The sequence below is a fragment of the Ptychodera flava genome, chromosome 1 (assembly GCF_041260155.1).
Source record: "Ptychodera flava strain L36383 chromosome 1, AS_Pfla_20210202, whole genome shotgun sequence".
Taxonomy (NCBI): domain Eukaryota; kingdom Metazoa; phylum Hemichordata; class Enteropneusta; family Ptychoderidae; genus Ptychodera; species Ptychodera flava.
Window position 1 is genome coordinate 52,929,438 of NC_091928.1, and position 11,199 is coordinate 52,940,636.

Genomic DNA, 11,199 nt, shown 5'->3' on the forward strand with positions numbered 1-11,199 from the left:
GTTTTCTTGTCTGTGTCACAGATTATTAAACTGTAATTTGTAGTTTGATTGCGTTGATTTCTTGGGTTTGCTGATTTGAAGGCCATGAACGTTTACCTGTCATGCAAAGATAAATATTTCGACACTTCGTTGACGAGGCAGCACATCGACGTCAGAGTCCCTTTCCCAATACAATACTTTGATACACTGACACATACATATCGAGTTGAACTTTTCCCCCGAATGTGCAGGGTACACTTGTGTGAATCGAGTCTTTGGCATGCTTGTGTATCTACGTAGGTACGGCTGTTGATTAATTCCTCTCTTCCATGGGTCAAAGTTCAGCTGTAGGCGATGTTGTCTCCTGAGCCTGAGTGGATGATCTTCGTTTGGCCTGTGAGAGGATAATAGCCCAGAGACAAATGGATCGGGTTCAACGGTTCAGAGCAAATAGAGGTGCAGCAGGTTGTGACTATTGCGTTATCGTCACAGTCTGAATCACTGCAGGTGAGTAAAGCATCATGGGTGTGGCAATCTGTACTGTGTGCGTCATAGGGGCATGTCAATAATTTCGCCAATGATTTAGTCAGGTTGAAGACATATATGGATTTGCCTGGGTCATCACATAGGAGGCCGTTTATCATACTACGATTACCACGGCACATTTCTAGCGAGAACAAGTAAATCAAGTTTATATCGAGGAAAGTGAGCACCACTGGCTCTGTAATTACTTCAACAGTCCCATACGACATGTCAGTCGGAATGTATTTGGATTCGTGATCGGAAACCGCACGCAACTACATGTGTTCGCATCGACATAGATTGTGTTCAAGGGTACAATACTAACTAACAGGAAACTTTTTTTGCTTCACAATCCACAGTAATGTTTATTCGTCGAAGAAGAAGGTCAAGCTCACGATCACTGTCTCTTTCACTGTCGCCACCAAGAAGACGGTCCAGATCAATTTCTCTCTCACTTTCCCCGCCAAGATACAGGAGACGGTCAATTTCACTATCTCCGCCACGGAGGAAGGGATTTAAACGAGGACGTAAATATAATCCTCCAGGTCCTGTTGGTGGACCAGGTAGGACTCCGAACCCACCTGGGCCGATCGGTGGACCAGGTTGGGGATACAACCCTCCCGGACCAATAGGAGGGCCAGGAAGAGGACCAAACCCCCCTGGGCCAGTAGGAGGACCAGGTTATGGATACAACCCTCCGGGACCAGTAGGTGGACCAGGATTCAGACCTAATCCACCGGGACCAGTAGGTGGGCCTGGTTGGGGCTACAACCCACCAGGACCGGTAGGAGGACCAGGCTGGGGGCCAAACCCTCCAGGGCCATTAGGTGGACCAGGGTACGGCTACAACCCCCCAGGGCCAGTTGGTGGACCAGTGTATCGACCAAATCCACCTGGACCAGTGGGTGGACCAGGATGGGGGTACAACCCTCCGGGACCGGGATGGAGATACTAACATCGTGGATTACTTTGTTTTCAATGCTTTACACGAAAAACCCTTATTACTATTATTAATTGTCATACGACTTTCATCCAGTCTCAATCAGGCCTTGCGTGATGTCTGTCGGAGTCTGCAAAAGCGTGACATTTAATTTGCTCCTTTAAACAACGAACTATACGAAACTTTTCTCACAGGTATAAAGTTTCAATATCTGTATTTTCAGTTTTGTTTCACAAATGTGAATATTACTGCCTTGTCAGCAACTTCTCTTTTCCTCGTTTGCAAAAGCGAACAGCGTATTTTTTTCCTCGTTGAAAATCTGTTTAGAAATTTGTTACCTATTTCTGTACCATTATTTGTTTTTCGTGCTTGTCTTGCCGAAACTTTGTCATATCTCATACTCACATCGTCTCCCGTTTATTTTTTGGTGACAGTTGGCATGCTTATATAATTTCAATAATTTTTTTTAAATAAAACATCCCAACGTCCGATTTCTTTTCATAATGCGGTTCATATTGTTGTGCATCGATTTCGTCAACGTTTAGGAGTGCTATGTTCCCCTGTGTTTGGCTAATTAGTAGATACACTGCACTTACATTCAAAGAGTACAGTAGGTGACCTGTACTTTGAGACCACTAAATGATAATGTTGAAAGCCAGTAGTACAATAATTAACCATTATAATGCATGCTCTGCAATCAGTCACTTATTCGTAAACGACATCAATGCTAACAGTAGAGCAGCCATATTTGACAGTCACGCACAATTAAAATTCGGACTTTTATAAGGCAATATTTCACAGCTCAAAGGCGAATATATTGTTCCAATCAGCGAATTCATAGCAGCGGAAGCAATACAAATCTATCTCATCTTGGTCAGAAGTCGTATTATTTGAGGTGGGTAACGTAGTATAACTAAAGAATGGCCTCCAATTCAAAAGCAATTCGCTGTTGAAACTCGCTCTTGATTCCTTTGTCTTTTGAAAAAAACGGTCATCGCTTTGATTAAGACCTTTCGTTCGTCAAAATATATCAGTACGACTCCGGCGACGAGGGAGAACGGGGCGTTCATAAAAAGCATGACGCAATACTCAGTCAATTCAAGTCTGTGTACTTGGCATTAAAACTTGATCTCCTGTTTCCGTGACCATGGCCATGACCGTTGGTCGCACAATTATTAGCGATAGCTCACTCACCAACCTCTACGAGAAAACAACGGCAAATAGCGAATGATCAGCGAGAATTAGGTCAAAGCACGTGTAATTTACCGCTGAGCAATTTTAAGTGGGCTGCAAACATTTAATTGTAACGTTGCGGCAGAATATAGTGACTTTTCGCGACACGTTCAACCCGAAGACACAACACATTACTACTCACATTACTGTTATTTTGACATGAGTAGATAAAACCACTCCCATATAGGAAGGAATCATATGTTTAAATTATTTCCTGTCCGTACTTAACGCGGGGAAATTATACTACTCTCTTTATTATAAATAATACAAATCAAGGTTAGCCATTAATTTTGGATAGGAGCAGCAAAAATGCCTATATATACAATTAGTAGACCTGAATATACACAGATAGTTGACATTTAAAATTGCCAACGTTCTCAGAGTCAACGTATAGCACAAAGATTACTCTTTGTATTTTCACGAGAAAAACGGCGAAAAGTGTACTTACGACAGGTTTTGCAATAAGTCGCGCCGAACACTATCAAGTGCTTATAAATTTTTCACACGCTATGACGTGTCAATAAACATAACAACAGCAAGTTTGGTATATTTTTCTTGAACGGTACACAGGTTCCATAGCATGATATATGACCTGGCGTGGGAAACTTGTCTTCATCTACGGGTCAAGTTTTGCATATTTTCGCGCAACGTGAGCTGTCTGCAGGTGATGCAACTCATACAGTAACACAATAATGCATACTTAGGTTTAATCTCTTATTGAGGGCGCATTTAAATTAGCATACAACTGACGTCACGTATGCAAATAGCGAATGATCAATTGCTTTGTCTGTCAATAATTATCTACAATTCTACAAATCAATTTAAAAGCTAAGTGAATATATATATATATATATATATAATTATATATATATATAGGCCATATATATATATATTATATATATATATATATATATATATATATATATATATATATATATATATATATATATATAATATTATGTATATAGGGTGGTACGACAATCTATTGAATGGAAAATTTGGTTATAAGTTTAAAATAGGTAGCAACTGATTAAACACCATCGCAAAATGAAATGTTTTTCCAGAACTATTTATGTTGATTGACGTGTATTTTTCAACGCTATTTCAGCGATGTTTAGACCAGGTCCCAATCCATGGCGTGGCCCAGGCCCTAGTCCTGGCCCAAACCTCGGACCAAGTCCTGGACCGAATCTTGGACCAAGTCCTGGGCCGAATCTCGGGCCAAGTCCAGGACCAAATCTCGGACCAAGTCTCGGGCCAAGCCCAGGACCAAATCTCGGACCAAGTCTCGGACCAAGCCCAGGACCAAATCTCGGACCTAGTCCTGGCCCAAACCTCGGACCAAGTCCAGGACCAAACCTCGGACCAAGTCTCGGACCAAGCCCAGGACCAAATCTAGGACCAAGTCTCGGGCCTAGTCCTGGCCCAAATCTCGGACCAAGCCCAGGACCAAATCTCGGACCCAGTTTTGGGCCAAGTCCAGGACCAAATCTAGGACCAAGTCTGGGGCCAAGCCCAGGACCAAATCTGGGACCCAGTTTCGGGCCAAGCCCAGGCCCTAATCTTGGACCAAGTTTTGGACCAAGTCCTGGACCTAGGCGATTCTAGTTTGCTACTCACATTTTTCATAAAGAACGAATGTTGGCAAAGTAAAACGCTACATCTTATGTAGTTGGAATTGTTTTTCATTACGGTAACGATTCCGAGTCAAGATACGAACAGACAAGGATCCGTTTGCGGAGTACTTTGTTAATCATAGTCTTTGATTCGGTAACTGCAAACGCTCTTACCAACGTCCATCTTGACGAGTCGATTTCAAAGAAATTTTAGCAAGCGCGCCGACCAACATTTTTTCTTTGAATGTAGAAAAGTTTGCCTTTAGTTTACTATTTCTAAAACTTGTAGACTGCTGTCACTGTAGCAAAATAATTAGCTTTTTATGAAACGATAGACAGATAGAGAGTTGTCTGTCGTTCCACAGAGCAGTGAGAGTGTTATGTTCTGTCAAGCTTCCCTTTTCGACCCCAAAAAAATTTCGATTAATAATGGATCACAAGACACATTGCAGTAGACGTTCAAACTGTATTTAGTTTTTCGTAGCTTATTTAATTTTTGTCTAGTTTTGCATGGAAATAATTACGGGAAGTAAGACCAAATTTTTTTTAAGAACAATTTTCGGCAAATTAATTGATTTACCCCTTTTCGTGTTTCATTTTTGTATTATGCTTTTTGTCACGTGCCTATATGAGAGTCACTTTGAAAATCTACTATTCAGCACTGCCTCATATGTGGAACACACGCGGAATGACTGTGACTTGTCGGTATGCCCGCTCTAGAAACTGTATAGCGCCGACTACAGTCGGCAGCTATCGATGTAACGTGACAATGCCATCTCATAATCTCCGAAGGCTGCATCACTTTGAATAGCATCTTTGTCTAAACACACTTAATGGTATTTCAGACATGTTACCGGGGTGATACTTTCTTTCGTTTTGTACTCAGTGTTCGATTTATAGGGATTTCGTTGGACCATTCTTATTTTTCATTAAACCTAGAAGACGAAAGAAATGTTATGTACTGATTATCTTTCATTGAAACAAAATGTCATTAATCTGATTTTATGAAATAAAAAAATAAAAGGCTGTGATACTCCTTTGGTTTCATGAGCGTCAAAATCAGATTTTCTTTCTCATACACATCCGAGACATGCATGCTTGGAAGAGCCATATATGACAGGAGCCAAAAACGACCACATCAGGAGAGGATCAATAGGTTACGAAACGGTCACATAAATTTCCATTAACGAGCAACTAGAGTGGTAGGGTCACTCTAACTGCTATTTTTGGTGAAGACATCAGTTATTAGCCTTCAATTTTCTTGGAACGTTTTCCAGAAGGAAAAAAAAAATCACTTCACAAAGTTCGACGCCACTTTTCTCACACATTGATCAACTGTGATTATTTCCGACAAGGCTAGACATGTGACCACTTCCCCATAACCGTGTCATCCTTCCTGGCATGAGCTGTCAATCCATCCATTTAAACAAACAAACATTACTGAAATCAGAAATCGTCTTCTCGTTGCATTGAAAGTGCTTTATTTATAGATAAATAAGGCTCCATTCTCAATTGCTCATTGCTCGGATAAGCGGCATTACCGTGTATATTAATGCAAAGAGGTAATGTAAGTTCAATGTTATTATTAAGTGTATCGGGTAAATTTAGTTCTTGACAAGAAAAAAATTGATAAAAAGTTTGAACATAAACAACCTTGACACTTAATCACCTTCAGACGTACTAGTACTAAAACAGATGCAGTTAACGATCGTCCTGGTTCAATCAATCTCTCTACATTGAATGTGAAACATGATCAGTACGTGTTGTAAATTTTGAAACGCACATATGGAATAACAGCGTAATATTTGTTAAGTTTTTTAGGACTCCAATGAATCAGTTTTTAAGGTTTAAAAAACTCGTGAGAATCGGTTTTAATCTGAGACAAAATCTTCAGAAAGAAATGTGAAACAAATATGATCAAAATCACTATTGTCTATTATATTGCCTTCATCCTAAACAACTAGACTACCTACGCTAAACGTGTAACAAAATAAATGTCAACCGGCCCGGCATAGTTTGGAAGGGACCAGTGGAAAAGATTTTTGAGTGTAACGAGATCATATAGAATAAATTAAAGGAAAGAAATCGTTGGTATATTCCACCAATTTAAAAAAAAAAAACGTATTTGTATTATCCATCAATTAAATTTGAAAAAAAATTTTTTTGATCCATTGATGATGAATTACCACGAAAAGTTTCACAATTCTGATGTTTGATGTTCTGTTCGTAATATAGGGGTAATCTTGAAAAACTGAAATCTCTGATGAAGTGTCTCGTCTGGAGCAGTCACATGACCGTGAATAGTCAGGCCAATGTGCGGGTTCATTTCGAATTTAAATATGACATGCAAGTCTTGTTTGACTGAAAGAAAAGGCGAAACCCGGCATGGTCGGTTCTTTCACAGACATGTGACAAAAATGACTGAACGTATTTGACCCCGCATGCCAATGAACCCACAAAATATACGTATAACTCCCAAAGATACCCACTTGTACAATAAGAAATGGTACGAAAAAGTAAAATCGATGAGATGACGCCTTCGTATTTCTCAAATATCAATATCAATGACGTAAAAAGCTGTAGTGATTTGAATCCCTTCCATTCCGATACTTGTGTGAGAGAAGTGTTTGGAGAGACATCACTATACGAAGCAACGAAAACGTTGCCCTCATTGGATGATCATAGATAGAAATATCGGCATGCAGAGATGAAAACCGTCGATTTAATACTTATCGTTATCAAGATTTACATATAAGCAGACAAACAATATGATAATGGTCATCTGTACGATTATAGCTCAGTAGAGGCAACTAACAAAGTACACGCGAAGAAAGGTTTGTGGACGATTTCATGCCGGTTATTTTTTATCAGGTGTAAGTAATCTGGGAAACATTAGGTACTTTTGCATCATTTTGTCATCAGCAGACCGGGATTTTTTTTCACCTTCAGTTGGCAACGAGGAAAAGGCCGCTCACATGGTAGTACGCACCTCGACAGTGAAAGACTTACACTTTTTGCCTAAACTATCCCCGATGAAACTTTCAACTACACTCTTACCAAATCAAATATTGAAATCAGGGTCACCGTGAAAAGTTTAGTACTGGAAAAAATTACCTAACATTTACCTATATTTGAAATTCAAAATGGCCGCTTTTCCTGTGTTAACTCTATGGGGGGGGGGGGGGGAAATAAAATTTTCGAAAAACTCAGACGGTGAAAATTTTTCTTACTCCAAGAGCTTTAAAATGAGCCCCTACAAGTGATAGATCAGAAAACAATTCTAAAAGTTTGAGAGTTCGAATATCTACCCCCGGGACATTCTTTGCTGCCACGGTTAGTGCAGACGGGTAGGGCAAAATCATACGACGGGGAGAGGGCTGTTGAGATCACTCCCTGTTTTAGGACGGACGAGCGCAAACGTTCTTGATGGGAAGATGGGAAAGCAAGCACACGGGAGGGGGAACAAGTCGTAGCGGAAAAGCAGTTGAGACCGGCTGAATCTCCTTTCAAAAGTTGCTACGTTGTTCAACATAGTTTACAATATGTTTTCGTGTACAAACGCCGATAGTCATAATATTTGGATATAAGCATATTGACTGTCTTTTGCCGCGTCTTGTCGACTGCATGTCTACACAAGAGAGCGTTGCAGTACAGTGACTGGCACCCCACACAATAAACAGACATTCTGACAAAATTCGATTCATTCGGTGTTTGAAATAAACATCAAAGTGATATCAACAATACTCCCAAATGTAACTGATCTTTTAAAAATTAAACCATATAGACATCCACAATTGAAGATCGATCGATATTTCCATACCAGAAAAGATTGTAAAATAAATAAAGAGTGTTGGTACATAATGCTTGTTTGAGAAACCGCTGGTGGAATAAATTTATCAATAAAATTTCAAAATGTCAAAATCCTGTACGGTATAAATCGCCAGGTAATATTACCACTACACTACTGTATTTTGAAGATCGTTATAAATGCGAGTGAAAATGAATCTTTAGTCAATGTGAAAGACTATGTATAGAACACAAGTGTATTTGAAATATATGGCATTGATTGTTTTGAAATATTATGAAAGACATTGCCGCCGCTTCAGACACGCGTGAATCACGTGCACGCATGCGCTAATTGTACTTTTTAACGGAGATGTTAAATTACATACCTTGATGATACAAAAAAAACTTTCTGTATATATCATTTGTAATTGCACTTGATAGAAGAGCAAGGTTTTGAATATGATTAACAGAAACAATGTGAAATCGAAAAAATATATTGATAGATATATGTTGTAATTTGAAAAAAGTGAGCATATTAAAATAACACAATTGAGGTTTAAGTTGTCTGTGCATACCCCTTCCCTCCATTTTGTTAACTTTAACCTTTTCATATCAGTGTTTTGTCCAAATCCATTGTTTTCAATGGCGACTGCGGACCTGTTTTCAGGTAAGTCGGGGTGAAGGTTGGAGATCAATTTTCGTAACCTTGAAGATCATTATACGTTCACACAGGTTTTTAAATTGTATCTTACAATTGATGAACAGTGCCAAAATTAAATTAGCCGTGTGCGTCAAATCAAGACGGGTGACTTTTACTTGTAAAAAAGTGGCATCTTCATATACACAGGAAGTCAACTAAACATGATCATCCAAGGTCACTTGACGTGTGTACTCTATACGCATGTGATTAGCGTTTTTTTAGCCCACCGACAATGCTCCTCTTTGCGATCATGTGCAATATGAAGTCTTTAATAGCGTGGTCTCGCCAAACTGTAGAGTGACGAAATGTTGACCATTGGCGATCATACAGCCCATAGATATATCGGTAGTTTAACACTTATGTGTGTTTCAATGAGCCAGTACAATAACAGGCGTAAAGCACTGTGTCACTCGAACGCATTTTGCTTTTGGGCAGCTGTAGTAGATTGGGAGACAGGTCTGCACAGACACTTTCCTAATCCAGAATGTTTGCTCTGCACCCATCTGTTTTACAGAATCTTCACGCCGTGTCTCATTATAGGATTGATGAGATCCAATCAATTACTTTGGCGTACAAAATAATACCAAAAGTTCTTCTTCAGTATTCTCTCAAATGTTTTTTTTGGGGGAAATGCGTGCGATGACCATTATGTATCTTCGTACTTTCTCGGTACTTTTGGTCATTGAGCTCCCCTAATGAACCTTGCTTGAAAGTTAAAGTTGTAAACCACTGGACGAACTATTTGATGTCCGTGCAGCATGTCTGTCTACGGGCGAGTAGACAAGTGATATAGTTTAGTAAAATCATTTATATCAGCATAGTACACGGGCAACTAATCTACTCGTCCATATACATTGATGTACTGGACGTGTATCGAACAAGAAGCCATGGTTCACAGTTTGTTTGAAAATTCACGGTAGTTTGAACAGAAATACGGATAGGATTATGGTATGAGAGTTCTGCACGTAGAGGGACACGCGCGAAACATTACGAAAATTAAGCTGTTTTCTTTCCTGGCGGTCATATGTGTCTGTCGACGACAGGGCTTACACATCTATCTCTGTCATTGATGGTAGCAACGATCTTCTCCTCGGAGGCGCCCCTTTACTAGAACCATTCAGGGATTTGCTCCGTCCTGATTTGAAAAAAAAAGATAAGAAAAAGAAGAGAACGTGGTAATCAGACAGGGGAGAATGACTCTGAGAAAGGACATTACATCTACGTGTCAAGAGTCTCCTGTACACCTGTGATGCAGTCAGTGGTGTTCGTGAAAGAGCGTGAAAGTACCCTCGAGATCTAGAATAAATGGAGTTACTGACGAGAATTAGCTACCTTCCTCAAGCGACTACTAGGCAAATGATGGCGTCAGGGCTTTGCAAAAAAATATGGCTATTTCCTGAAGAGCCTAGTATTTTTAATTAACCTTTACGACTGGAATGAAATGATGATAATAACATGATAATGTTGCACATACTTACCCATCATGCTACCATTTGGTCGGAAACTTTCCCGCCTTCCGAGGCCGTTAGGAAGGAAGCTCTCGCGGCGTCCAACGCCTTTCTTCTTTGAACCGGGTGATCTCTTCTTAGCCTGCTTGGGACTCGATGCATTTTCGTCAGTAAAGGTCACGCTTATTCCAGTAGATTCACCATTGGCTGAAAGACAAAATAGGAACTGTTGTATGTTTCTGATTTACTACTAAGAATTATTGAAACACATTTTCGGCGCCTCCACACTTGAAGACCTTAAGTCGAAAGATTAGCAAGTAAAAAGTTCAAATCAGGGCATGCACACTATACCTAACACAAAACTTAAAAAAGTTAGACAGCGGACAAACTACTGACTTACATCCCCATCACTACTGAAAGGACAGTGTAACACAAAGAGATGTTCAAATTTTGTCATCGCCGTCGTACGCGGCCTACGTTGACTACAACCGGCAGCGAGCGATAATAACTCCTTAAACGCAGGGACAAATTAATATATACACAGTGTCATCGAAACTCGAAATATGGACACTCTTACTAAATATTTAAAGAGCGTTGATTCATTTCTTATATATATATATATATATATATATAATATATATATATATATATATATATATATATATATATATATATATATATATATATATATATATATATATATATATATATATATATATATATATATATAGTCACTGCAAATCTATTGTCATTGAACAAACTTTCAAACAGACACGTGGCCAGACACGCGTTGAGAGTGGCAGAGTGAGAGAATTATATCTATATGTGTATCAGTGTGCGTTTACACACCTGTGTAAAACATGTGAATATCTCCTAACGCGTAGCAGTAGCTAAACTGCGCGCTGCTCACTGGTGTCATCTACACAGATGTGTGGAGACACATTTCCGATATCTGTTTTCTGAGTGGTAAAAAGC

At 39.5% G+C, this 11,199-nt stretch overlaps 2 protein-coding genes across 4 annotated transcripts in view; one reads left to right on the plus strand and one right to left on the minus strand.

Annotated features, from left to right (window-relative positions):
* Positions 1-337: 337 nt before the first annotated feature.
* Positions 338-5,326, plus strand: LOC139140792 (tetra-peptide repeat homeobox protein 1-like). 2 transcript variants are annotated; one of them, XR_011554065.1, is made up of 3 exons: positions 338-486; positions 861-2,336; positions 3,783-5,326. XR_011554065.1 is itself a non-coding variant. In XM_070710213.1 (2 exons), the coding sequence occupies exon 2, from the start codon at positions 3,785-3,787 to the stop codon at positions 4,280-4,282; it is 498 nt and encodes a 165-aa protein (XP_070566314.1). In that variant the 5' UTR covers positions 2,072-2,336; positions 3,783-3,784; the 3' UTR covers positions 4,283-5,326. The 2 variants fall into 2 exon arrangements, 1 of the variants encoding a protein (XP_070566314.1); XM_070710213.1 differs by lacking the exon at positions 338-486 and having other exon boundaries at positions 2,072-2,336.
* A 418-nt stretch (positions 5,327-5,744) lies between these two features.
* The window catches only part of LOC139140801 (potassium voltage-gated channel protein Shaw-like), a 24,434-nt gene continuing 18,979 nt past the window's right edge, over positions 5,745-11,199 (minus strand). For both annotated transcript variants that reach the window (XM_070710223.1, XM_070710231.1), the window contains 2 exons: positions 10,255-10,431; positions 5,745-9,911 (listed from right to left, as the gene is read on the minus strand). In XM_070710223.1, coding sequence (XP_070566324.1) covers positions 9,823-9,911; positions 10,255-10,431 — 266 coding nt within the window. In that variant the 3' untranslated portion in view covers positions 5,745-9,822. The remainder of the gene's footprint in view (positions 9,912-10,254; positions 10,432-11,199) is intronic.

Coding starts and splice junctions, on each gene's coding strand:
- LOC139140792 (XM_070710213.1), top strand. CDS start 3,785: ATGTTTAGACCAGGTCCCAATCCATGGCGTGGCCCAGGCCCTAGTCCT.